At 41.4% G+C, this 27,800-nt stretch overlaps 5 protein-coding genes across 9 annotated transcripts; 4 read left to right on the top strand and 1 right to left on the bottom strand.

Annotated features, from left to right (window-relative positions):
• The first annotated feature begins 131 nt into the window (after positions 1 to 131).
• LOC115689240 (uncharacterized) lies at positions 132 to 4,469 on the top strand. Of its 4 annotated transcripts, none has more exons than XM_030615234.2 (7): positions 139 to 664; positions 912 to 1,000; positions 1,086 to 1,161; positions 2,059 to 2,108; positions 2,195 to 2,542; positions 3,573 to 3,611; positions 3,934 to 4,469. In XM_030615234.2, exons 1-7 carry the CDS (start codon positions 475 to 477, stop codon positions 4,108 to 4,110), a joined length of 969 nt encoding a protein of 322 aa, XP_030471094.1. In that variant the 5' UTR covers positions 139 to 474; the 3' UTR covers positions 4,111 to 4,469. The 4 variants fall into 4 exon arrangements, with proteins under 4 accessions (XP_056174298.1, XP_056174299.1, XP_030471094.1 ...); XM_030615235.2 differs by lacking the exon at positions 139 to 664 and adding an exon at positions 692 to 760; XM_056318323.1 differs by lacking the exons at positions 3,573 to 3,611; positions 3,934 to 4,469 and adding an exon at positions 2,962 to 3,190 and having other exon boundaries at positions 132 to 664.
• A 2,283-nt stretch (positions 4,470 to 6,752) lies between these two features.
• Positions 6,753 to 7,599, bottom strand: LOC115689244 (classical arabinogalactan protein 7). Its single transcript, XM_030615243.2, has one exon. It carries the CDS (start codon positions 7,497 to 7,499, stop codon positions 7,017 to 7,019), a length of 483 nt encoding a protein of 160 aa, XP_030471103.1. The 5' UTR covers positions 7,500 to 7,599; the 3' UTR covers positions 6,753 to 7,016.
• A 2,507-nt stretch (positions 7,600 to 10,106) lies between these two features.
• Positions 10,107 to 12,863, top strand: LOC115689241 (50S ribosomal protein L19, chloroplastic). The gene is made up of 5 exons (XM_030615237.2): positions 10,107 to 10,266; positions 10,492 to 10,860; positions 11,318 to 11,404; positions 11,517 to 11,650; positions 12,461 to 12,863. The coding sequence occupies exons 1-5, from the start codon at positions 10,243 to 10,245 to the stop codon at positions 12,567 to 12,569; spliced, it is 723 nt and encodes a 240-aa protein (XP_030471097.1). The 5' UTR covers positions 10,107 to 10,242; the 3' UTR covers positions 12,570 to 12,863.
• A 2,749-nt stretch (positions 12,864 to 15,612) lies between these two features.
• On the top strand, positions 15,613 to 20,106 carry LOC115689242 (vesicle-associated protein 2-1). 2 transcript variants are annotated; one of them, XM_030615240.2, is made up of 8 exons: positions 15,613 to 15,827; positions 15,953 to 16,145; positions 17,441 to 17,511; positions 17,600 to 17,681; positions 17,892 to 18,007; positions 18,131 to 18,262; positions 18,939 to 19,007; positions 19,724 to 20,106. In XM_030615240.2, the coding sequence occupies exons 2-8, from the start codon at positions 16,088 to 16,090 to the stop codon at positions 19,856 to 19,858; spliced, it is 663 nt and encodes a 220-aa protein (XP_030471100.1). In that variant the 5' UTR covers positions 15,613 to 15,827; positions 15,953 to 16,087; the 3' UTR covers positions 19,859 to 20,106. The 2 variants fall into 2 exon arrangements, with proteins under 2 accessions (XP_030471100.1, XP_030471098.1); XM_030615238.2 differs by having other exon boundaries at positions 15,614 to 15,827; positions 18,933 to 19,007.
• A 413-nt stretch (positions 20,107 to 20,519) lies between these two features.
• On the top strand, positions 20,520 to 22,685 carry LOC130140038 (uncharacterized). Its single transcript, XM_056318321.1, has 2 exons — positions 20,520 to 20,984; positions 21,116 to 22,685. The coding sequence occupies exon 2, from the start codon at positions 21,131 to 21,133 to the stop codon at positions 22,187 to 22,189; it is 1,059 nt and encodes a 352-aa protein (XP_056174296.1). The 5' UTR covers positions 20,520 to 20,984; positions 21,116 to 21,130; the 3' UTR covers positions 22,190 to 22,685.
• Positions 22,686 to 27,800: the final 5,115 nt, after the last annotated feature.

Here is a 27,800-nt window from a genome sequence, read left to right as displayed (position 1 = left end):
AACGACGCGATCTTACTTGGGCTAAAAAAAAACGCTCACTCGCCAAATCCAAACCACCAAAAGGGCCCAACCATCGTCGCTGGCTGCGAAGACGCCGTGTCTGCGAGCAGATGCCTCAGTCCTCGTTTTGACGTTTGGTTAGCAAAGGACTTCTTAGGTGAGAGAATTAGACACCATCGTCAAGAACACCGAAAGACCCAGCTCCATCATCGTCTTCTGAACCCGGTTTACCCCCTCCTAATTCATCCTCTAAGTACCGATTCCGCATCTTGTTGCCGCTTCGACACACGAAAGAAAAGGAGGCAACTTTTGCACCCGCTGCATCAGCTCGCGGAAAGAAGCGGAAAGGGATTTGTAGAGAGAGACAGAGAGAGAGGGAGCGGCTGAAGGGAAGCAAGGTATATCCGCGGGCCGGGAGAGGTTGTTCTTCGGCTTCTGAAGAGACGTTGAAGTCGGAGAGTGGCTTGTTGAAGAATGGAGAACAATGTCAGCAACGGTGGAAGTATAAGTAGCAGTGGCAATAGCATGGCTTTGAGCAAGCAAAAGAAGCCCTTTCAGGGTATACGGGTACAGAATCCGTTTACTTTCAAAGTGGGTCAAGTATTCACTGGCTTCGGCATCGGTTGTGGTCTTGGTATCGGCGTTGGCCGCCCCATAAATCTGGGTACGTTCTCGCTCCGTCTCTTTAAACTCTTTCGTGGATTAGTGAGAATCATGGATTTCAGAGGAGTTTTCAAGTCCATTGGTGCCAAGAAGCAATGTACTTTTTTCCGTTTGAAGAGTTTTATTTGTGCGTGCGCGTGTGTGTGTGTTTGCTTTTGAGTTGCTTAGCTGTGAGGTTAGCAAGCATTGCATTTGTTGAATGTAATTTCGTGAGTACATTACTCTGATATGTTGGGGATGTCTACCAGGTGCAATACCAGTGGTGAACCAAGTTATGGGTGCCACCAGTGGAGCCACTTATGCATTATCTGGTGTCACAAGGCACGTCAACGACGGGGTGAGTCGAATTGTAGTTATTCTTCTTCCTTGATGTAACTTGACGTCTTTGCTGATGTTTGGTCTCCCCGTTCATTGATTTTCAGCTGAGGAAGCTTGGAGCGAAAAATGTCGAAGCTGGTATTGGATGCGGAGTGGGCTTTGGGCATGGCTTTGGAGTTGGTATGTCATTGTTCGTGATCCTAGAGGAAAAATTAACTTCTATGAATACATGTGTTGAAATTTGAGTTCACTTTGGTTGCATATGGAGATCCATTTGCCTTGAAAAAAGGACAGGTTTTATGTGGTCTATGTGACAGTTTTCATTGCATTTGTTAATGCCTAAAGTTGTTGCAAAATGGTCAATGTAACATGCGACATGGTTATTGCAACTTGAAGTCAATGGTATGCAAATGTTTGTGTCAATGCCATTTCATTGCAAGCATCTCTGAGGGAGGGCGAATGTGGGAGACAATTGTAGAGGGATTCTGCAATCTTCAAGTGCCTGTATCGGCATACAGAAAGAAAGCCCTGCCTTTAAATTTGCACAGATGATTAAAATCTAAAAAGCTGACCGTCTATAAGCAGTAGGAAAGAGTAGTCATTCCCAGAGTATGTTGCAATAGCTGAGTTAACACGAGAAAAATGTCATGATGGGATCATATAATATGGATTTTGCTGATCAGCTGACTGTTTCAGAAAGTATGAGTGTGGTGCTCTCTTATATTAAGCCAGAATATTGTTGGCAGTGATTGTCTCTAATGGAGACCGCGGATGCTTTTTTTAACTTGTAATTACATGAAAATTATTGTATTCAGTAAATGCGGATGTATTTAAAAATAAGTTGGGCTTTTCTTTAGTAGATTGCTTTTTCAATAGATTGGTAGTCTTTTGATACTCTAGCAATGGATGTTTTGTTTTTTTGTATAATCCAAATACCTCTATTTCTTCTATAGGTTTATTCTGGAAACTAACCATCAATATTGTATCCTCTCTCTCACACACACTATGTAAGCTCACAGTTTACATTGCCCTGCCCTCCGTATTTGAATACTGAACATTGCATGCTTACTTCAACAGGACTTGCACTGAAGCCCGGAGTGATGAATCAGATACAATCTAGTGTACTAGTATGTATTATCTTCTTGATGTCTTCTGTGTTTTTTGTCATGTTGACGTCAGTCAGTCACCTGAGTGCCAACTCTGAATTTGGCAGCAACTCATGACGAAGGTGATGACAAAGTTTGGGATGGCTCCCAATTTATCCATTGGGCAGGGAGCCTTTCCAGCTTCTCTTCAAGGGGGCTTGAACATGACAAACATGCCCTCAAATGCAAACCAAATAGGAAATCCTATGCAGCTCACTCCCAAGTTACCTGGGAGCATATCATCAGGACTACCAGGACTGGGAACTATGGGCTTGGGTTCTTCACATGAAAGTTTTTCAGCCACGAGCTTTCCAAAGGACTTGGACCCGTCCGTTACCAGTCGAACCGAGAAGGTTTTAAACAACTTCTTGCAAAATCCTGTTCTGAAGCAAGAGGATAGCGAATTAAATGATCTGGTATGTAGTGGATTTAGAACATCACTACCTTCGTATTCCTTGTCAGAATATCTGTAATTTTAATTTTGAGAGATTTTGATAGTTTTATTTTGCCTTCTTTTTATCATGCCTCGTTCTTATCTCCTTTTGCATATTTTATATTTTGGTTCAGCTATTCTCTAATTGCACGAGTTTGCTTGTCAGAAAGAAGTCGTCGAGTTATATGTTGGCATGATATCCTGTTTCTTCTGTTGATTTAGTTGATAAGGGGCAATGGAACTGTTGCTATGGCTAACTGTATTGCTGCAGTAATTTTCTTGGTTGCTGGTAGGCCTTTGTTTTCTTCATATGGGTGGGACTGCTGTTAAGTTCCTTTCATTGTGGCAGTTGAATTTAACATGCGGTAACAATGTTTCATCTGTCTGCAATGTTCATTTCAGAGGATAAGATCGCTCGGGAACAAACAATCTTTAAAGTGGAATCTTTTTTGCTTTCTTGTTTCTTATAAAGAAAATCGTTAGAGTGGAAGAATATCCTGAAGAGACTTGTTTTTCTATGCATCTGCACTATATTATTTTGGATCTGGAATCGTCGGCAGAACCGTGTTTGGGAGCCTCGTGACCTTTGAGGACATTATCCTGTAGTTATTGAACAACCAAAAACATAGTTGAGGATAAGAGCACAAAGTTTCTTCCAGTGATATCTAACTTAATTGCTGCATGCCTTCTAGGAGATTGCTAATTGTTATATTATTCAAATAGGAAAATCAATCCGGTGCAAATAGTTTCAAGGCTGAGAATCTTGTTTCACTTGAACTGCTATATACGAAGCGTAGCATCACTTCGTTCTCATTTTATACTGGTTGAGGTATCTGCTGTGTGTCAGCGAGATATACGTTTTCCTTCATCTTTTGCGTGGATGCAGCTGACTCACTCAGTAGGCAAAAGCTTGTTGCTGTTATTGGTGCTTTTATCTGGGATAATATCTTTGCCAAGAGTTTTCATGCTTTACTGTGGCATATGACTTAGTTCATTTGATTTTATATTTGTAGGTAGGACGCTTGCGGTCAGAGAATAACATGCTTCAAATGGTAACTTTTACCAATATATGCACCCTGTGTACTTTCGTGTATGTTTGTGTCTGAGTTTGCATCTGTCCTTGAGAGATCTTAAAGTTGACTTGCTTACTGCATTTAAGAAACCTGGTCATCCCCAGAAACTTCCGTCTCTTTGGTTAAGAGACCGGGGTTCTTAAATATTGTCTTTAGAGATGTTTAGCCTCCACAGTTGGTGCATTTTGCAATGATATCTGTGCCACTTAGCTGCTTATCTTCAATGGCGTGCAGGTTAGCATGTCATCTATTTGGCCGATTGGTGCCTCATTCATTTAGTTCAATTGCTCTATTTATTTAGGTATTGAAGCATCAGCAAGTCATCGAGGAGCTCATGGAGGAGAATGAAAAGCTGCGCCAGATACTGGTCGAAGACTTAAAAGTATCTCCGAGCAAGATAAAAAGCACGTACTCTAGTAAAAGTAATTCTCCATGTGACAATTGTTTTGAGTGTCGAAGGAAACAAAGACGAAAATAGAATGAAATACAATAATTTCCTGTGCAATTATCAACAAATACTACATTAAACTTCGGGCTTGACCTGAGAAGCTGCTGCCTTTTTTCTTGTGCTGAGTTTACCCTGTTGAGTTGCCTCTGAAACTTAAAAGCAGCATGATCATTGTCGGGGATCTGTTAGAGCAAGAGGCAGCTGACTAAAGTTGAGGATTCCTCACAATTTTGTTTTAAATAGGAAGCAATAAATGCGCCATAGGTTGGAGGAGTAACCAACACAGATTTTTGGATGTGCATAAGCAATCTATCTTGAGCGATAAATTGTATGTTTATTTTCTGACTTGCTTTTTGAGAAAGGAAAAGAAAGACTGATTTAAGGAGGAATGTTCTCTTGTCTTCGCCGTCTTATGTTGCTCCTTTAGTGCATACATGCTTACTATTTTCTTCTCTTGATTGGAGTGCAAGCATGAAAATTTGTATATCTAGAACTCATGCAAAGAAAAATCGCCACTTTTCCGAATCTTGTCCAAATGAGTCAGGGAGGATGTTGGCTTTGAGCATTCAACAGGGGGAGGTCTAGTCTAGCTACTCCAACCTGGGGTGGTATTAACGAGGTGACACTGGCAACTGTAATCCCGCACTTCGAAAAGTGTGAAATCTCAAGAGTTGCGCCAGGGTAGTTAAGCATCTCCCCTTGAGTATGGACGCACCACTGTGAAATTATGGAAATCTGCTTGTATTTGCCACAGCCATGTGTTCTGGTTTCAATGCGTGCTCTGTGGTTTTGCAATTGTTACCGCACTAGCTCGAAAAGGCCTTCTCAGTGCCCCATTTGTATGACAACAATTGAAAGTCAATCAAGCCTGCGAACGACATTGAATAATGGCCAAAAGGTCCCCCGAGGAAAATGACGTGTACGCACGAGAAAGGCCTTCATTATTCAGGATTTTCTGTGTCAATTGAGTGCTCTTCTTATCTGATCTATGCAAAATAGTTGGCGTCAATTGATGTTTAGTTGCTTATACGATAGGGTCAAATCATAGTGTAAAGAAGGTATTGCTTCCACGTTCTTATATTTGGATTCAATATCGCGCTCCGTGTTTCTTCGAGCGTGAGTTGCTTGGTTCGTTGAAATGAGTTTAATTAAATATTTTCTCCGTTGAGTGCTAACATGTACATTGATTGGCATCGGTGAAATATTGAGCTAAAGAACTCTAGGTAAAGGTTATGGAAAGGCCGCTTTAGTATCGTGTTCTTTAGGGAAAGAATGCAAAGTCGAAAGAAAAAGGCATGATCCTTTCCTCACTCATTGTACTTTTCTGGATGGAATCCAATGCTCACACTTGGCTTTTTCTGTGGAAACATTAACCCCTTTACCTTCTCCTAAGAATCTGATTTCCTTTCCTTCCAGGGCAAAAGAGATTCTCTATGACTGGCTTAATTTTCCCAACAGTAAGTGAAACTTTTTGGATCGCTTCTACTCTTTTGTAGATTACTATCACAATCTGCCACTCACCGCACAATGTTATCCTCTCTAACCTAGAGATCAATGGAACCTAGAGAATGATTTGGTTGCAATCGCTGCGTCATGCTTGCTATGTGGCTTAGTAACAACGTATACGAATTGGGTTCTCTCCTATTTATAACTCGTAAATTTCTCTGTCTGCGTGACTGTCGAAATCCGGCAATAACTCTCTTCTGTGTTAGTAGGTTATAATAGATGATTGCAAGTATCCAGTCCCTTGTAGTACTTATGCAAATGTAGAGAATCATCAACTGGTGTGTGAACTTATCGATTGCTGGCATCATCCGTCGGCCGAATCATAATAATTTCTCGTGAAACATGGGTACAACTTAGAAAATGTACACTAACCCCAACTTCCTCTCTCTCTCTCTCTCCAACACACACAGACAGGTACAAAATTGTGGGGTTGACACACCATGTGAACATCACTTTCCTACGATCATTGCTCCACTGTCTGAAAGCTATGTCTCAGCCCCACCATCGCCAATTGCCAACCATTCTTGCCCACTAGAACTCTCAAAAAGGCCCCATTCCTTCCATAATTTCTCTCCCACAGTCCCACGTCACATCCAACCCCAAAAAAAGACAGTACAATAATATACTCTCCACATCTTCCCATTGCCAAAAGGAACTCTAAGCCCGACTTTCTTCCTACAACAGCTTGCACCACCTGACTTATATTCACTCCCCAACACCACCAAGTCTCTCCACCACCATTCCTTCTCCATCTACCCTCCCAAAAAGCCATCTAGGTTTAGGAAATCCAATTGGGTGCTATCTCAAGTTGATTCTTCAAACATGTTTTGACTAATAAAAGAGTATCATTTGAGGTTTTTTTGCCAAAAAAAGCAGAGCATAATTAGTACAAGGTACGAAGCTTGGACCCTGCGTGATCGATAACAGAAGATAACCCAAAAAGAGTTGTATTGCTTAAGAGTATCAGCAAAAATTGACATAATGTAAGAAGCATAACATGACATACATCAATCCCAGTTGCTATACCCTAGAAGGCTAATGTAGCTTTTTAAGGACGAGCAAGTTGAGCTTGGACAGTTACAGCTTTTGATAAATGACCCATATGTCTGTTTTGTGTTACTAGTTCATAAGAAAGAAGAAAATGCTAAGATGGGTCTTACGAGGAGTGAAACACAAACCAGACAACATCCATCTTATTCAGCTACACTGTCATAATGCTACAAAGTGCTGTAACATATCTCGAGAATCCTCACAAATGATCACCTATGTGTAATAGGTAGGTACCCCAAGAATCAGAGAAGTTAACACGGGAAGGAAGAAACCCATGACTAAATATAAAGAAAGAACAGGACAAACAAAGGACAAAAGAATTACGTGAAAGGAAATCTCAATCTACAGGAAATTCAAACAAATGGACCCTGTGTGATAATTTAGAGCAGGAATGCAACTGCTGCAGATAGAATCATCAAGGCCAAGTTACTCCCTTGAGCAACAGCAATGTTGTTGCTCGGCGTGGAGGCTACCGGTGGCGGGGAGGCTACCGGTGGCGTGGAGGGTGACGGTGTCATTTCACTTGGGCTCATTGATGGAGGCGCGGGAGGAGAGGGCGAAGGTCCCATCATGGGCGGAGATGACGCGGGCGACGGCGAGCTCATGGACGGGCCAGGGCTCATTGTAGGGGCGGAAGTCGGGGGAGACATCTTCGGTGAAGGCGATGAGGCAGGGGTGGCGGCGGGGGTCGGTGCCATGGTGGTTGGAGCCGGAGCCATGGCGGGGGGAGGGGTGGCGTGGGGGGAGGGTGGCATTGTCATGGGGGTGGTCGATGGCGAGGGTGCAGGAGCTTGAGCAAGTGCTGATGGGGCTAGGAGAGAGAGGAGGAGGATTGAGCAAAGCATGACACTGTGGAGAGCCATGCTTGTGCTTCTTGTGGGTGTGAAGAGTGATATGTGTGTGACTAACACGATGGGAAGTGAACCTGGTTTGGCAAGATGGGAAATAATTGGGATGAGGTTGCTATATAGAGCCAAGGGCAAGAATAGCTGGAAGGGCCATGACTTTTGGTAGGTTAATCATGGAGTGTATGGACATTGCGTGCAATCTGTTGCCCCACTAACTAAGCAAAAAGTGTGATATTTCTTGTTAACTTATCAATATATTTTTTTAGTCCAATTCATATACTAACTGCATCACTCTTATTCCAAGGCCATGATTAAAGAGCGTTGGAAAATTACCCAATCGGTTATAACTTATTGCACAACTACCAATTCAATTGCCCATTATAGTCTTGAACCTTTTGCTTGAAATTCCAATGTAATTCTTCCGGTCAATTGTTGTTGAAAATCACTGAGATGGTGATTCATAAGTTGGTTACATTAGCGTGTCACATAGAACGGCCGGTGATGATTGGACACCGCGTAAGACCACAATCGCATAAAACTAGGGAATTTAAGAATTAATCCTCAGTTTTTGTCTTAACTATGTTTGTGTCATAAAGGGCTGAGTTATCTGTTGTGGCAAAGTGTGTCTCAACCATGTGGCATGAAACCTCCGTGCACCCCCTATGCAGAGAAGCATTGGTTTCGAGGGAATAAAGATCTCCAAATTCAATGTTGGAGATGTTCCAAGGGTGCGGTGGAGATTGGCTCCATTTGTCCCTACGGCCCCTTTTAATCAATCTCTTCAAGTCGTGTCTTGTGGGGGACTCTCTCTTTTTTTTTCTTCTTTCTTTTGCTATCCTCACAGGAGCATATCGAGGCAATAATGGCCATAAAGCTCTTGGCAACCCAAAAATTGGAAAAAAACGTGCTTGTTCACGCCCTTGTTCCTTTGTCCTACTAGAATGTATATCAGCATGTGAAATTCCAACTTTTTTCCATGAGAATCACAGTTGCGAATTGCAGATAGCCGAAGGATCACTGTAGAGAAAAGGCCCCTGTCTTAGGACTTTGATGAAACGAGAACAACCTCAGTTAGATCAAACCTTAGTGTTACACAGCAGACATTCATAGTCTGTGCTAGAACATGTGGTCAGACAAAGGTTCTAGTTCTCACGTACCCTTCACTAGTCAGTACATGTACAAGTAGATGGAAGTTCTTGCTTTTCTTAACAAAGTTGCAGATGCGGATGGTCGATTTACAGTTCAGTGGAAAAATGGCAAATCGGTCACGTAGCAGATGCAGACAAAGACTCAGCAAGACAACCATATTCATGCTTAGAATGCAGACGCAGCGCGTTCTCAAGAGCCACTCGTTTCTGGCTCTTCGTATAGCCCGTTGGCTTTTTCCTTCTCCTCCTCCTCTTCTTCTTCTTCTTTGTTTGGCCCCTTCTGGCCTTCTCCATTTAAACCATGAAAGAAGAAAATGGAAATGAAAATCTCACCGATACGGAGAAATCGACATTTCTAGCTGTTGTCCACTATCATCACGGCGTGTTGCCGCCGAGTCTCACGGCGTAAATTGACAACTATTCATAAATTTCCTAGGGAAGACGGCATGCGGAGGATGCTTGGATTCATTGAGAAGATGACACTATAGTCATTTCAAAAGATCGAAATCTATGTTGGGCTCTATGCAGAAAAGGACTCGGACTCGGTCACTCGTCCTACCGCGCACCGCGATTCTCCACGTCGATACTCCACTCGCATCGAGTTGTAGCGCACTTAAGAGGGTAGATTGAACATTAGAGGGTAGATTTACGGACGTGAATGGTAGGCGGGCTGCCCGATGGGCCTGCCCAAGCTCGGTTGCCCCAGACTGGCAAAACGGGCGCACGCATGGGGCAAAGCAATTCCCTTCTTGGACGCGATCCGCTCGCTTCGGCCCGCCCAAAGCCCCATCCATTTCGTATAGAGAAAAGTTTAAAGTTCTTGATAGTTGTTATCATGGGTGGGCGTGCACATGAATTGTCAATTGACTCATTGAAACATCTTCCCCCCTTCTTTTCTTTGAGGAATAATGACACAAACGGTCCCTAAACTTTGACTCAATGTGTAATTTGATCCCCAAACTTTTAATTTGTTCAATATAGTCCCTGAACTTTAGCCCAATGTTCAATGCGGTCCCTGAATTTTTAATCTGTTCAGTGTGGTCCATGAAATTTTGGTACATGTTTCAATTTAGTCCCTGAACTATATGAAAATATTCAATGTAGGTCTTCCATTAATTCGAGTTCAGGGACTACATTGAACATTTTCACGTAGTTCAGGGACTAAATTAAACATGTACCAAAAGTTCAGGTACCACACTGAACAATTTAAAAGTTCAGGGACCACACTGAACATTAGGCTAAATTTTAGGGACTATATTGAACGAATTAAAAGTTCAGGGATCAAATTATACATTTGACCAAAGTTCATGGACTCTTTGAGTCATTTTCCCTTTCTTTGATCATGCGCGTTTCAATTGGGCCATCGAAATCGGCGAAGAGGGCAGAGTATCTGGGCCCTCTTTGGGCCCAAATATGTAGGCCGAAGGCCCATGAACGTGGGAACCAGAGGCCCAATTTGTCTGAGAAAGCAGAAAAGCAGATAAGGTGTTTTTCGCTCTCGGCTTCGACGTCTCTCTATCCATCCTCCATCCATGGCTTCTCTGTAGGTCAATTCTCTCTCTCTCGCGCGCGCGCTCACCATTCTCCTTCTTCTTCTTCCCCCGCCGGCAATGGCCTCCAATGTTCTTCCCCAGGTACGCGCCTTTGTGTGCAGAGCTGCGTAACGTTCGCGTGTTCGCGTGCGTGCGTGCGTGCGTTCGTGGTGGACACTCGTTTCGGCTGCTTGATTCATGCGTTCAAGAGCTCGCGGCAGTTGGAATTTCCATTGTAGAGTGGCGAATCACGTCTTCATTTGGTACTGGCTCGTTTCAAGTTTGGTGATTGAGAGTTGGGTCGATTCCGTTCGTCGCTGATTGCAGGCGTTGATTGCGATTCCTAGAGGCGCTAACCGCCGCGCTCCTCGGAAGCTGGGGTTCCCTGCGCTCGTATCTGGCTCCTCCGGCGGACCCTCTCGGGCCAACCCTAGGCACGGTGGATGTTTGCGCTCCAGGGTTTCGTTTGGCTCTAGCGGATCGAGCAGTCCGGTGATTCCGGCGTTTCCGAAGCGGAGTTTTCTCGTGAGAGCTGAACCGGAGCCGGAAGCCGAAGTTGTCGCCGGCGAGAGCGCAGAGGAGAATGCTGAAGCGGCTGCTGACGTCGAGGAAGCTGCTGAAGCAGTGGCGGAGGAGGAAGTCGCGGAAGTGAAGCCTCCAAGTAAGCCGAGGGTTAAGCTTGGCGATATTATGGGGGTAATTCGTCTAATACCGTCGGTAGCTCAATTATGAATATCACTACGAAGCATGAAGTGCGATTAGTGTGACTTTGCTCTCCAGAGCCTGCCTGTTGGTCTAGCTTTCTCATTTAGTACCGGTTTCAGTGATTAGGTTGTGTTGCTTTTACCTTCTTATATTTGGACATGGAAAGAATGAAAGACCAGCTGATTCCTTTTAGCACATGTGTCTCCTTATGATTGTCGAATGCTAGTTGGCTTTTGAAATCTGTTTTCTTAGTTGCAAAGTAATGGTGTGGTTGTAGTTAAGCGGTTGTTTGCTTCTGTAATTATGCTTGATAAGGAGATAATTTGGAGAGTAAAATCAACAATAATGATGGATATTTTTGGTTGCTTCTCTGTTGTTTGTCTTTCTCGTGAACGTGGAATTTCGAATTATGGGAGAAACTCTAATTGTCTCTTGCCGTTTTTCATAGATATTGAACAGAAGAGCAGTTGAGGCATCTCAGAATGAACGGCCTGTTCCAGACATCAGGACTGGAGATATAGTGGAAATTAAGCTGGTAAATGTTGATGATTGTCTATTCATTTCTCTTGAATTTATCCGGTTTTACTCTTGTGAGTCTTATCTGTCTTTAAGTGATTCTTGTGAACACTGTCTGATTTAAATTGCAGGAAGTGCCTGAAAATAGGCGCAGATTGTCTATTTATAAAGGCATAGTCATATCGAGACAAAATGCCGGCATCCACACGACCATTAGAATACGGAGAATTATTGCTGGCATCGGGGTCGAGATTGTATTCCCGCTGTAAGTGAATCTTTTTCTTCCTTGCAGTTAAATTCTTTGTAGCTCTTAGGTGTTGTTGAACTTATTTTGAGTAGTCCCAGTAATCAGAACCTGAGAGCAGATCATTGTGAATTTGAATAGATGCATGATGGGGGTCACGAGTATAAAATGTTAGGCTCTTGTAGTAATTGAGTGTTCTTGATATGCTTTGAATAGAGGCCATAGATAAAAATGCATCAGCTTTGCTGGTGCCACGGCAGTTTAGTTGGTTTTACAAATTATGATATGGTTGATGCCAATGCATTCATCGATAGGATAGAACGTAGCGCTACGCATTGGAAGTCATGTGTCAACAGTTGTAAGTGGTGGTAGTGGAGTTTCGCCAATAATTTAGTTGATGTTTGTGCAGTGACTAAGTGTTAAGACTGGATGATGTTCTTAATGTCTCGATGACTAGTGCAACACATTAGAAGTCGTGTGTCAACAGTTGTAAGTGGTGGTGTGGAGTTTCGCCAATACTTTAGCTGATGTTTGTGCAGTGAGTGAGTTTTGGACTGGATGATGTTCTTAATGTCTCAATGACCAGTGCTGAATAATATGTCAAGCCGGTTCATTTCTCAGCTTTTCTCCTGTAAATTACGCATCAACCTTGTTAGTCAAGATTTTTGCTCTTGGGGAATTACTACTATACGCTCTGGACAGTGTTTTTGGTTCTTGTAGTCTGACTGATTCAAATACTTTCTATTCTGTGTCCGTCATACCTTGTATATTTAGGTTTAGCTAAGCGTAACATACTAAATTTTGCATTTCCGTCATCCCCTATTGTCACAGGTACTCACCCAACATCAAGGAGATAAAAGTTGTTAAGCACAGGAAGGTCAGGAGGGCTAGGTTGTACTATCTCAGGGACAAGCTTCCCAGGCTCTCCACCTTCAAATGAAGAACTTGCAATGCTGTCGCCACTCTTTGGTTCTGTACAATTCAAAGGAGCCTTCTTACCTGCAAATGGTATTAGAACTGGCCTCCTAATTTTTTGTTTGTTTCTTGTGATCCTGTATTTTCATTGTTTTGTATCGTGCAGAGAGGGAGAATATCAGCGTACTAATGATTAGGAATGTGTAACTTCTACATCTCTTGTGCTGTTCGTTTTGTCGTAAGATGTTCCTGTTTTCTCATGTGTGACCAGCTGGATTTGTTGGGATGGGCCTGGGCAACAAATTTAATTCAAATCAAAGCAGTTGGATGTACGACTTGGGCCTATATGACGTGACCAACCAGCTTGGGACATGATTTATTCAATGCGAGGGGAAAGAGTATTTTTTTTCATTTCGAAATCAATCATTTCATCTGAATGATAGCGCACCAATAGAATCAAATTTACGACCTCTGGTTTTCTATTGTCCATTTTGTGCCCTCTGGAAGGTCCAAATTGGTTTGATTGAGCGGCTGGTGTTTTGATCTTTTGAAACTATTTGATGAGTACGAAGATAATAATAACACGGGAGGTGCCTAAACTTTCCATGACGCTCTCTTTCGTTGTCTTGCACTTTTTGATCTAAGGCGGACCTCGAGAAGGAAATCCATAAGGAACTCGAGTTTTTGGTGCGATTGCCCGAGAATTGAGACAGTTAAATTTCACTAAAATAGTTTGATTGGCACCTGCGGTATTATAAGATGAGATTATGCGTAATATAGTTATATTATACATAGTATTTTGATGAAATAGATTAATTAGTGGATTAGGTTGTATCTGACGTATATTCCTTTATTTAAAAAATAAAATAAAAAAGATTTGACGCCATTGCAACCTCATGTCGGAGGTCACGACATCCTACTTGAGGTTACTACGGCATCAGATTTGAGGTTACGCCTTAGGTCTGTGTTCAAGTCTGACATGTGGACTCCATGTGGATGCCAACGTGCAAAATTTTTTTTTTTTACAACGTGTAGAAATCGACGGTGTCATCGTTCATGTCGGCCAACCCTAATGAATTAGCAACCATAGCATTTAAGATTTCGAGAAAAGAAACTATAAGGCGAACGGAAAAATTGAGAGAGACAAGGGTAATAGAAATATGAAAAGAATTTTCCCAAAATCTACTCGGTATAAATGCTATGAAATTAGAATAATATGATTTAGGGAAAACAACATAAATAGTTTATAACAATGCCATTTTTAGATTTTTAATTTGTTTAATGTGATTGATCCTTGAACTAATTATGAATATTCAATCTAGTCTTCAATCTTTCAATTTATTCAATTTAGTCTCTCAACTTTCCATCACAAAGCCAAACAAGTCATTCGATACTATTCACAAGTTTTTATAGGTACACTATTATCCAAATTTTAGAATATCTGTTCATCTCGGTCCATTTCCTAAATCAACAAAAAATATCCTATCTTTACATTACCTTTAACCCTTATTGGTCTTTATAAATATTACAATAATTCCATTTAAGTATATACTTTAATTTGTGATCTCCATAATAGTAAAAATATAACCTCATTTAGACCTATATCGAATTCAAATTCCTTTATTTCTAAATTTTTTTTTAATAAAAATATTTAATAACAATATTAAGTTATCTATAGATTTCCTGTACTTATATTAATCTAAATTACGTTCCTAATCTTTTAGATAGATAAAATTTTCAACTCATTAGAGGTTCTATTTTTACTATGGAGAATGAAACCGTTGCACTATTAATAAAGACCAAGAACAAAAAAAGCAATATAAGGATAGCCATATCTTTTGTTTATTTAAGAAATGGATTGAAATGCAAAGATACTCAAAAACCTAGACAATAGTGTAATTATGAAAACTAGATTGAACGAATTGATACTTCAAGGACTAGATTGAATATTACGGAATAGTTTAAGGATCAGCACCGAACTAATTAAAGATTTAAGGATAACATTGCATATCGGGATAAAGTTTAGGGAGCATTCGCGTAATTTATTTCCATAATTTATAATGGAATATCTATTTCCCTATTAGACCTGTCAAAATAAGTCATGGCATATTTAATGGGTTAATTATATTCAATAAATGGGTGTAATACGGATGTTAAATGGCTTCATAATTTACTTAGACTAACTCACCTATATAATTCTCTCTTGATCTTGAGCTCGCTCATTTCATGCTTTCTCCTTAGTTCGGGTATGGAATTTCGTAGATTGTGTTAAATATATAAGTGTTTTAGCAATATGGGTTAGGTTGGGTATATATCACTAAATTTATATTTTACGAAAATTGATTAAAACACGTTAAATGAGTCAATTTGAATTGGACAATATTCGATTCGACGCACTAGTATAACGGGTTTATTCTTCGTGGAACAATTAACTCAATTTTGTAGCTAAAGTTTTGAGAAAATTTAAAATAATGGTATAAAGTGGACCTTATTTTAAATAAGGGTGTAAAGTGCCCTTATTCCCTTAAACGAGGCCTTGAAATAGGCATGCTAGTTTCAAAGAAAAGCTTGACCATACCAGCTAGTTAAGGACATTTTCATCATTTACTCTTTTTTTTTCTTCTTTCTTCTTTCTCATTTCTTTTTTTATTTTTCCGTCGCCGAGCCGACCCTCTCCAGATCTGGGCGTGGGTCGCCGAGTCCTTGTCGGCCAGGCGAGGGGGAAAAAAAAAAAGAAATGGGAAAAAAATGAAAGAAAAAAAGAAAAGATAAATAAAAGGACGAAAATGCCTTAAACTAGCCGGTGAGGTCGGGCCCTCCATCGAGACTGATATGGCCATTTCATATTTTCATTTGAGAAAAATAAGGCATTCCATGTTCTTATTTGAAAAGGGAAATCCACTCTAGGCACATTAAAGCTTCATTCGAAAATTTCCCTAGGATTTTTCAGTGTCATTCTCCCGTGGCATCGCGCTCTCTCTCTCTCTCTGTCACCGATCCGAACCATCGGTCGCTCTCATTACTTGGCAACTAACCAGCCGCGCAACTGCTAGTTTTGCACAGACACCCGAAAACCGCCTTCTCTCTCTCTCTCTCTAGCGAGTCGCTCTCTTCTTTTAGGTGATGATTCTGCATCGTTTTCAATGAAGTTTATAGCCGATATTTCAGGCGATGCGTAACAACCCATCTTTGGACCGAGCATTCCTCTTCTCAATCCCTCCGCTTCCACCGCGTACCTTCCCTCTCTACCTCTCTCTCTCTCCATACATTTTCCTCTTCCTTTGTGAGTTCTCCTTCTTCTTCTTCTTCTCCTCTCTCTCTGTCTCTCTGTCTCTCTCTCTGTTTCTGGGATTGGTGTTTTCGTTGCCTAGTTTTTTGATTCGAGCGAGGTTTCGTTTCCTTGTTCAGTGGGCGTTCCGCGCGTTCGTGGGTGTTGGTGGATGATTACTGGATTTGGTTCGCGCGTCGTGGGTCCGCGGAGGAGATTAGTTTTCGTGGCGGCTGTGTTGTTGTTGTTGTTGTTGTTGTCGTCTCTTCTCCATCATGACCGCCGGTGGTCATCCCCTTATCTCCGTTCATCCGGACGAGCTCAAATTCAACTGTATGCTCTCTTTCTCTCTCTCTCTGGCAAACGCATGGCAATGTCTGCTGAGATGTGGGGCCTGCGATGATGGGTTTCTAGAGTTACCCGTGATTTCAACGTCTCGGCTGATTGGAATTGTGGACTTCTTGACATTGATTGATGCACCCGGCGACAAATAAAAGAAAGAGAAAAAAAAAAGGACATTGATTGATGCTGATGCGACTGGAATCAGCATGTTGGATGTCTGTCGTGGATGTACCTTACGTCTTTTGATGTCGACTTTCACTTTCGATACCGTGCGTTTTCTGCGAGTTATACTGTGGGAATTCGTCTTAGGTAGCGATTGATATAATTAGGCACTTTTGGCCCGGATAAGTGCATCGCTTCGGGATCAGAAAGGCATGTAAACATGTTCCGGAATTATTCGGGAATTGGATCTGAGTGACTGGTAGTTGTGGTTGCATAGTGTGAAGAATGGGAATACAGTTAAACTATTTGCATTAGGTTCTATGCCTCACTAACATTGTTCAAGTAGTTAGTGTTTTTGCGTTGAAAAGCACATGTTGTTATCGATGTTGTTGTGAATGTCCATGAAATATTACAAATCTGAGATGATGTGAGATCGCACAGGGATAGGCATGGGCATAAGCTGTTAATGTGAGGACAATAGTGCAGTGCAACTTCTTTCATTTAGTAGAATGTGGGCCCACATTTTATGTATGTTGTGGTGTGAGGTCTTAACATGTCAAATTGTTCCTTGAGACATACTATGTGATTGGGGGTAACATTAGCTTTTTCCGCTTTGTTGATACTGTTTGGAACTTGGTGCTTGTCTGACATGTGAAGTGTATTATTTTTATCCTCTGGCTCTCCAGAAGCAAAAGTCTTAGAATGCTTAGCAATGCGAGTCAAATGTGAGATAAATAAACGCCAGCCTAATCAGATTTTCAAGCCAATTTTATACTTGGCCATCATCAATGCTTTCGCCATTTAAGTCTTTTCAAGTTACAGAGTAAGGTCCTTGTTCCCTTGTTTGAAGCATACATTCTCAGAGATGTGACGTATGTGTAAGCGCAACTGGCTGAATGAATGTTCAATAATATTGTACTGGTTTTTGTAAAAGGAAAAGGGGAATATTGGCTGTCACTGGTCATTTCTAATGTGCTTGCGTTATTCCATATAAACCTGGTTGAATGACGCATTACCATCATGGACTTCTTCTCCGTTTTTGAAAGTGTTTCGAAAGTAATTAAGCTCTTGGCATAAGCTGGAATTTGGGCCTCAGTGGTCTCATTGATTGATTTTCTATTCAGTTGAGCTGGAAAAGCAAAGCTACTGTGATCTTAAAGTCGTAAACAACACAGAACACCATGTCGCTTTTAAGGTACTATCTATCGTGTTAAAAAATGTTCGGATTTATGCTATCTAGACATTTTCTTGTTCACATTAGTTCTTTCCATTTGATATGCCAGGTTAAAACAACTTCTCCTAAGAAATATTTTGTACGACCTAACACCAATGTTATACAGCCCTGGGATGCATGTTTCATAAGAGGTAGTCTGCTTCGTCTTCTTCTTCTTCTTCTTGGGATATCCTTTTATGTTATTGGTTTTACTTTCACATGACTAAGTGCGTTGGACAACACATGTTTAAATTATGCTTTTTATGCCTGTGGTCATGAGATACGAATTACCTGTATTTTTCCTTTTTGTTTGTCTAATTTGCAATGCTTTTGCTTGTTTTTATTCCTTGCTTGGTCTGAAGTCACTCTCCAAGCTCAACAGGAATATCCCCCTGACATGCAATGCAAAGACAAATTTCTCCTGCAGAGTACAATAGTGCCACCAAACTCAGATGTTGATGACCTGTCTCCAGATACTGTAAGAATATCATTTACAAAGGACTGTGTTCCTATTTTACTAACTGTTGCACTATATTTTCATTCTGTTTCTAGTACAGTCAGGCTCTGTTCTTACACAAATATGCTATGATTTGTTGTCCAGTTCAATAAGGATGGAGGAAAAACAGTAGAGGAATGCAAGCTGAGAGTTGTATATGTTTCTCCTAACACAGGTCAAGATAATTTGGAAGACAATACGCTGAAGAGCTCCAGACAAAGTTTTGATGACTCCACTGTGAGTCTTTCAGATTGATATATGTAGTCTCTCTTTATTTTTTTGGGAATTTGATAGATTTCTTGATCTTTTATTTTCCTCTCAAACATGGTGGGTATGGAAATTGCATCCATGATGCAACAGACTAGAGAAGACAGAACACTTATTAATAGGGGAGGAAGGTGAAAGGGGAGAGGAAAAATTGGTAACCCACTGGATGCAACATTTCCTGATTTCTTCTTCATGCACTGATATTCTTTTAAGATTTCAGTCTGTAAGGTAGATTTGTGGAGAGAACTTTGATCATTGCATTGGTTTGCAAAACAGAATAATTATGGGTGAGGTTGACTTTTGAAAATGGCAAACTGTCTGCAATGTTTCACAGTTTATTTCCAAGCAAGACAACAACTAGACGACAACTAGAACTGCCAATTCAAGCCTTTTCTAATATGTCTCATAACAGACAGATACAAGAAAACAGAAGGAAAGGAGCGGGGAAAGATGAGAAAGACCATTCTTTTTCCTTGTGTTTCTTGTGGACCCATAGGTTGTAAAGACAAATATATCTTACGACAGAAATAGACGTTCCTGACCACCGTAACTCTGTTTCCACGGAAGTTACTTTACGTACTTTACTATGTATTATTTTATTACAATTTTTTGCTTATTCTCTGCTATGTCATTATCCTAGAATCAGTCTGTGCAGCAACTGAAGGACGAGAGAGATGCAGCTGTTCGGCAAACACAGCTCTTGCGGCAGGAATTGGTAAATACCTTCTCCCTTTGACCCTCTTTGATGTCGTCTGCTAGACTGATATTTTTAGTAAACAAAAAAAAAAAGAATTGTTTAATTGCATGCAACATGTTTAAACTTTTGAATAGATGATACTGATCACTTTGGCTATGCGAGAGGTGCAAACAGCTAAGTTTTCAAACTTTTTGTTTTACAAGATACACTGACCGATCCATGTTAGATGCCTATTTGACTTACTCCTTCCATATATGAAGGTGTAATCACGTACATACTTACGATGTCAATGACATGAGGTACCTCGAGAAAAAACAGGGGGCAATGATGGGATACAAAATCAATGTTTGTGAAGTTTGCCATATTAGAAATCACTTTAATTCTCACTTGTCTCTTTTTCTTGTAATTTAATCAAAATTATTTGAACATCTTTTAGACGAGTTAACACAATGATAATTTGAAGTTTCCGAATGAATTCTTGCTGTGGCTCTTGTTTTTTAGCTCTAAATCACGAAATCTGCGGGTGCAGAGATAATATTACCTGCATGTGTTTCTCACCTATTCTATGTGTGTCGTTCTAGCTTTTGTTCTTAGGCCTTTCCATCAAACAACACGATATGGAACTCGGTTGTCCAAAACAACTATATAGAAGACTTGGCTCTTCATCTTTGCATCGCCTTTACTATAGATCCCGTCCTCAGCAGAAAATTTGCTCCTATCTTCATGTGCTTCAGGATATGCTGAGGAGACGAAGGCATCGGAAAAGTGACCCAGGCTTCTCCCTCAAATTCGCACTCCTCGTAGCTCTCATTGGAATCATGGTTGGATTCCTTTTAAACCTATCGCTGTCTTCACCGTCGGCAGAATAACTTCCCTCGAAAGAAAGTATCGATGTCCTTGTAAAATTTTGCTGGCTCTGCTTGGAAGCAAGTTTTCCCCATGCTTTTCCATTTTGTACATTCTAGCATTATACATTCGTGTCTTAGAGGCTCCTTTGTCAGCTATGTCCTGGAGAATATCTGGTATTAGTTTGGGTTCGCACCCATCGAACGATCATCTTTCGAGCTTGTCGAATGGCGTGAGAGCGGAGTTTATGAATAATTATTTGGTTAAGTAACATTTACCTTGACTTTTCCTTTGTTAAATATTCAAAGTGTAATAATCAGAATGATCGTTTGTTCGCAAATCCTATTCTTCAATATGCACTTTCTCTGAGTCTCGTATGGCTGGAAGAGGCTTTTACTCAGATGCAGAGAGAGGGCAAGTTCTTCTTGCATTCTAACTTGAATATGTTGGAGTTCAAATTTATTATATGAGTTAAAAATGTCATCGTGAATGTTGGCAGGTAAAAAGGAGATTTTGTCTCCAAAAACGAGCATCTCGAATTGGAGGACAACTCCTGCGTGTTCTCTCTCCCATGGAAGAGCTTTACCCTATCCCTCTTGGTGATAGCATACCCATTCCTCTGAAACCCCCTTAAACCCTAAAACTTCTTTGTCCTGCTCCTCAAATCCCATACACAATACCCCTATCCAAGCTGATTACTTCTTTGTCCTGTTCTTGCCTCCTCAGAGCTTCTCGGTGGAAAGTGTCAAAGATTCCTCGCCGAAGTTTCCTTCCATTTGGCCTTGTGTTGTCTCTTTGTCCTCTTGTGACAAGAAAGGGTATTTTGCTCTTTCGATCTTCGCATCTCAGGTATTTGGCTATTTCGTTCTCCATCGGCTTATGCCCTAAATTTGATTCATTCAAACTGAAATGGAAGAGCCCAAACCCTAATCCTCGGTGGTAGTTCTTACCTCCCTACCCTTCATCCTCTGTTTTCACAAGTGGAGTTGCTTCGCACAACCCCTAACCTCTGTTTTCCCGGTGCTTTTTGGTCTCTTTCTTCTGGTGCACTGTGTTGTTGTTCCCTGCAAATCAGGCCCTGGGTTTTCCTCTGTTGGAATCCAATGGAGGAGGATGATGCTTCAGATGCTCGCTTAGCTTCCATATGCAGTAAGTTGGGCAATTTATGGTCTGAAAGTGACTTAGCAATTATTGATGGAGCGGTTCCTTTGGAAAACATACAAGAGTGCCGATTGACGTTATATGGGCAATTGTTCTCAGCCCCTAATATTAATGTCCAGGCATTCCAAAGCACGATGAAGAGAGCCTGGAGAATTGATTCAGTCAATATTACCCAAGTAGATCAAAAAATCTTTGCCTTTACCTTTAAATCCGAGAATGAGATGAAAAGGGTGAGGGATTCGGGGCCCTGGTCTTTCTCCAACAACCTAGTGGTGCTCACACCTTTTGTCCCGGATATTCCACTGCAATGCTATGAATATACTCATTGTGATTTTTGGGTCCAAGTGCATGGTTTGCCTATGAATTGGATCTCGGAGGAATCCATAAGGAGAATCACGGTAGCTGCGGGCCTTGTTTCTGAAGTGAAATGCGACGCAAAAGCCTCTTCCACCTTTTCAAGTGGAAAGGCTAAAGTCAGACTGAACTTAGTGGCCCCTTTGAAGCCTGGTACGATTGCTAGCCAAGAAGGAAAGAAATTATGGGTTGATTTTAGATATGAGAGGCTGCCACACTTCTGCTATGCTTGTGGTCGGATTGGGCACTGTGCCAAATTCTGTGAAGTAGAACAATTTGACGAGAGCATGCTAGAGACGGATAACCCAGGATGTTTCGGTCTTTGGCTCCGTGCGGAAACGAGAGAATGGAGCCCGCTTTGGAAATCAGTCCACGCTACAAAAGTGCATGAAGTTAGGGATGAGGAGATAGATCATGATACTCCAACCCCTACTCTTCAGTTGGTGCCTTACAAGTCACAGGGAAAGAGTCCAATGATCCCAAGCTTTGAGAATAAGATTGAGAAACCAGGACAACCCTTTATAAATGAACTAGTAGCAAGGGGAGTTGGTAGCTATTTTTCTAAAGATGGTCCTTACCAACCAATTCAGCCGCTAAATGCCCTTGTCCTCCCCCTGGTGAGTGAATGGTGCTCTAGTGGCCCTCAGAAGAATTATAGTAAGGGAAAGAAATCAGCAAGCAAGAAGATCCAGAGAAGGTACAGTCCCTACTCCCCCCAAAAGGGTCTCTCCCCTGCCTTGGATGAGACCCATCTTCTAGATACTCCGATCCAGGTTCTGAATGAGTCTCAGTTACGGGCTTTGGTGGCTAGCCCTAATAAGCCATCGGGTTTCCCATGAATATCTTAAGATGGAATTGTCAGGGATTGGGCACACCCTTGACAAGCCAGGAACTGCGAGCCTTAGTTGCTCGTGTTAAGCCCAGTATCCTCTTTTTGATGGAAACGAAGAACAAAGAAGTGAAGGTTTAGAGACTTATGAGGTGTCTAAATTTCCAGTTTTACGAAGTAGTAAACCCAACGGGAATAGCAAGTGGGTTAGCGGTGATGTGGACGGATTCGGTATCCTTGAATGTGGTAAGGGCCTCTCCGGAGCTATTTGACCTGATTTGCTCAGATAAAGTAAGCCAAACTCAGATGAGAATCACCTTTGTCCATGCCACAACTGTATACCAAGAAAGGCTCCAACTCTGGAGGGAGTTGCAAAGAGTTAGTCTTTCAAACCAGCTACCATGGATTTGTATGGGTGATTTCAATGAAATATTGCACCCGTGGGAAAAGATCGGAGGACGCATGGCGGATAACTACAAGCTAGCTGCTTTTCAGGAATTCCTTAACAATTGTTCCTTGCTTGATCTATAGAGCAAAGGGTTGCGCGTTTACCTGGGCAAATAATAGGGAGGGAGAGGCACATGTGAAAGAACGCATAGATAGAGCCCTATGCAATGTGAAATGGAGAGTAAAGTTCCCAAGTGCAGAAGTTCTTGCCCTACCTGCGGTCGGTTCATACCACAGCCCACTATTGGTAATACTCTCACCAACCTCATCTAGAAGAAATAGGGAATTCAAGTTCAAAGCCTTCTGGATGGAAGATGAAGACTGCATTAAAGTTGTACAGTCGGCGTGGAGTGTCCCTGGGTTGGGAAATGAGAAACTCATGAGGAAATTATTGAGAGTATCAGAAGCCTTGACGAAGTGGAGTAAAGAGAAGTTCTCAAATGCGCAATTGTCAAATAAACTCTCTGAAAAGAGAACTCCAAGAGATTACAAATGCCCCAACTTTGCAACTAAACAGGGAGAGGGTCAAATCTTTAAACCAACAAATTGAAGACCTATGGAAACAGGAGGAAATGTATTGGGACATGAGATCACGCATTAGCTGGCTGCGTTGGGGAGACAAGAACATAAAGTATTTTCATGCGACCACAGTTCAGAGAAGAAAAAGAAACAAAATCTCTATGCTGAAAACGACGGAAGAAGAGTGGAGTTGTGATCCAAAAGAACTATAGGAATTGACAATGCATTTCTTCCAATCGCTTTACACCACAGCGGGTCAAAGAAATTTTCAGCCGGTAATTGATATGTGCCCTAGCATAGTGGAGGATTAGATGAATCAGCACATGCTGAGGAGTGTAACAATGCAAGAGGTCAAGGAAATGACTTTTCAGTTAGGCGCCAAGAAAGCTCCGGGACCGGACGGTTTAAACGGACAATTCTATCAACATCATTGGGAAATAATCCAACACGATGTGCTTAATATGGTGAGATCTTTCTTCAACACAGGCTATCTTGACCCAAATCTGAACAAGACCCACATTGTTCTTATTCCCAAAAACCCCAACCCAGAAAGGATTGACCAGTTCAGGCCCATTAGTTTGTGCAACTTCGGCTATAAAATTATATCCAAGGTCTTGGCAAACCGCCTAAAACCTTGGCTCCCTAATTTGATAGCAATGGAACAAAGCGTCTTCGTCAGCGGCAGACAGATACAAGACAATATTCTTGTGGTACAGGAAGTCCTTCACCATTTGAGAATCAGCAAGCGAACAAAGAGATTTCAGGCAATTCTAAAGCTAGACATTAAGAAAGCCTATGATAGAGTTGAATGGGATTTCCTTAAAGCATGTATGATAAAGATGGGCTTTAGCGCGAGATGGGTTTCTTGGATTATGCAATGTGTCTCCACCGTTTCTCTTAGCGTCAAGTTTAATGGGGAACCCCTCTCTTTCTTTAAGCCCTCGAGAGGTCTTCGCCAGGGGGACCCTTTGTCCCCATACTTATTCATTATTGTGGCAAATGTACTATCCTTTCTCATGAAAAAAGCAATAGATGACGAGAGCTTCAAAGGAATCAAACTAAACAGGAACTGCCCCAGCCTATCCCATTTATTGTTCGCAGACTACTCAATCTTCTTCTTGGATGGAAAGGTTAGGGAATGCCAAAACCTAGCATCTATCCTTCATCAATATTGCTTTGCATCGGGTCAGGAAATCAACCTTAACAAATCGGGTATCTTCTTTAGTGCGGGGTGTCCATTTCAGCTGAGAAGGAACATGGCCCAAGAGATGCGTGTTCCGGAGATCGACAAAACTGGAAAGTATTTGGGCATCCCCTCAGATTGGGGCCAAACAAAAAAACAGATGTTCGCTTGGATACTGGCAAGAGTAAACATGAAGTTGGAAGGCTGGAAAGAGAATTTTATCTCCAAAGCTGGAAAAGAAATATTAATCAAAGCGGTGGTACAAGCTTTGCCACAATATGCGATGTCTATTTTTAAAATTCCAGTATCCATTTGCAAAGCCATAGAAAGGAAGATAGCTTCGTTCTAGTGGAAAACACATGCCTCCAAAGCTGGCCTTCATTGGAAAAAATGGGAAACGCTGAAGAAAAGGAAAGACAAATGTGGTTTGGGCTTTAGAGATCTTCTTACTTTCAATAGAGCAATGTTGGGAAAACAAGCCTGGAGAGTCGCGCAAGCTCCAAACGCATTATGATATAAAGTACTTAAAGGAAGGTATTTCCCAAACTGTGACTTCTGGCATGCTGCTAAGGGTTCTTGCCCTTCATGGGGTTGGCAAAGCCTACTAATGGGTAGAGAAGCGATTTCAAAGGAGGTGAGATGGAAAGTGGGTAATGGCCAGCAAATCAGAATCAGAGAGGATAGATGGTTGGAAAGAGGTGTACTGGGAGGGCCATATAGCCAACAAGATCCCAATATGGTTGCTGAATTGATTGACTCAATAGAAAAACAATGGAAGGGACAACTACTGGGGAATCTTTTTGAGGAGCAAGTCATTAATGAAATTCTAGCAACTCCATTGCCAATCATCTCAATAGAGGATAAGCTAGTTTGGTCAGCAAATAAGTCTGGCTGCTACTCGGTTAAAAGTGGTTATAATCAACTTCGAAAGATTGAAACCATACAAGACAACGGGCATGCTTCAACCTCCTACCAAACGCCTAATTCTCTGTGGGGCAAGATCTAGAAGCTAAAAACACTCCCCAAAGTAAGATTATTCATGTGGATCATTTGCCAAAATGCTCTACCAACCAGGGTTAACTTGTATAAAAGGAAGCTTTTACCTGAGCCTTACTGCCCCATGTGCCGCAAGGAACCCGAAACGGTGGAACATCTATTTCTCCTATGTGATAGGACAACGCAGGCCTGGTCTAGTCCAGAATTCAATTTTCAGTTCTCTCACCAACAAGTGACCAGAATCGAGGAGTGGTTGCTGAACTATGAAGATCTGACCCAAAAGAACCTATCCTTTGAGATCATCGCAACCACTCTCTGGAATATTTGGTTAGCGCGTAATTCATTTGTCTTCCAACACCAGATTCCTAGTCCCAGAAGCATAGTAGACTCAGCTTTTGCAATGCACTACAACTATGCGAAGTGGAACGGGAGTAACAAGGCGGGAGAGCGAGCATCAGAGGATTTACCTTTGAGGTGGAGACCACCACAGCCAGGGACACTGAAGATTAACGTCGATGGATCACATCTCCCGGGGTCTACGGAAGGGGCTTTTGCTTTTGTGTGCCGCGATTCTGAAGGGAGATTGATCGAAGGAGCTGCGCAACCAATCCGAGTGTCCTCCGCCCTTCACTTTGAAACCCTTGCTTGTCTCCACGCTCTTCGACACTTTGTTAGTCGATCTGGACAGAAATTTGTGCTGGAAACTGATAGCTCCACCTTGATAAGCTTCCTACAAGATTCCTCTCTCTGCTCGTGGGACGTTGAGCCCCTTATCACAGAATGCTTAGGCTTCATGGCCCTTTTTGAGAGTCTTGAGTTCGCCTACTGTCCTCGAGATTCAAATAGATTAGCAGATTGGGTTGTAAATGCCTCAAGAGTTAAGGCCCTTCCACGGTATTGGGTTTCTTACCCACCACCCCCTCTATGGGAGATCCTGTGTTTTGATGCCCCTTTCTCTAGAGGGCTAGTTGTTAAATGAAATGATAAATCTCTGTTATATCCAAAAAAAAAAAAAAACGTTGGCAGGTGCAAATTGGATTTGAGCAGACAAATTGATAGCTTTATAGAGAGAAAAAGAAAAGCTAATGAATGTCCAAAGACTCAGCACGCCTTGGGGATTAGAAGTGAGCAGGACTAAATATAGCCCAAAAAAGGACAAAAATGTTAATTCAAAGATGGAATTGGAGAATGGCTTCCATGACATATTTGAGCATGCCTTATTAAATTTAGGGGAAATGACAGAAATGGTATCTGAATTTTGATCTAACGTGTAATGTCATCCCTGAACTTTTAATTTGTCCGATGCAGTTTCTGAACTTTAGTCCAGTGCGTAATGTTGTCCATGAATTTTTAATCTGTTCAGTAAGGTCCTTGAGCTTTTGATACGTGTTTCCTGAACTTGTAATTTATCCGATGTGACTTTTAAACTTTAGCCAATGTGTAATGTTATTCGTAAACTTTTAATTTGTTTAGTGTGGTCCCTAAAATTTTGGTACATGTTCCCCGAACTTTTAATTTGTCCAATATGGTCTCTAAACTTCAATTTAATGTGTAATGTTGTCTCTAAACTTTTAATCTATTTAGTATGGTTTCTGAGCTTTTGGTATATGTTTCTCGAATTTTTAATTTATTTAATGTGGTCATTGAACTTTAACAAAATGTGCAATGTTGTTCCTAAACATTTAATCTGTTCAGTATAGTTCTTGAGTTTTTGGTCCATGATCAATTTAATCTTTAGACTATATGAAAATGTTTAATATGGTCATTCTATTAATTCAAATTAACAAAATTAATCTGTTCAGTATAGTCTAATGTCTTTCCTCTATTCTATATAAACTTTTAATCCGGTACGTATGAGCGGTGGGCAAAAAACTAACGTCGCACATGGATTATCTTTGTAAGATATTCAACTTAAATAATGATATAATAATCCATATAATCAAAAAACGAGGATAATATCTTACGTGGATAATTTACGTGTAATGTTAGTTTTTGGTCCACTGGTCATACGTACAGGATTGGAAGTCAAATAAGCAAATTGACAAATTCTGTTAGTCTGAATTAATGGAATGACAACATTGAAAATATTTATACAGTCTAAGGACTAAAATAAATATGTATCAAAAGTTTAGGGATCACGTTGAGCAAATTAAAAGTTTAGGAATGAAATTGCACATCGGATTAAAGTTTAGGGACCACATTGGATAAATTAAAAGTTCAGAGATGACACTGCACATCCAGCCAAAGTTCACGGGCAATTTATGTAATTATCCCTTTAATCTAAGCGTCCTCATCAAAGCTGGACCTACCCATCATCGGCATAAAACGACGGGTCGTTCGAGCTGCGCGTGAGCCAAAATTATTAGGCGGGAGCTCCGCACGTGCCAATCTCAAACCCCACACGCGCGCCTTTCCCGCTCCCTCCTCTCTCTCTCTCTCTCTCTCTCTTCGTCTTAGCGCCTCCCCTCCCCATTTC

Source organism: Syzygium oleosum, unplaced genomic scaffold (genome assembly GCF_021117445.2).
Source record: "Syzygium oleosum isolate NSW1041296 unplaced genomic scaffold, Sole_v2.1 Sole_v2.15, whole genome shotgun sequence".
Taxonomy (NCBI): Eukaryota; Viridiplantae; Streptophyta; class Magnoliopsida; order Myrtales; family Myrtaceae; genus Syzygium; species Syzygium oleosum.
Note: the sequence above shows the minus strand (reverse complement) of the source record. Positions and strands in the feature narration are given on the sequence as shown.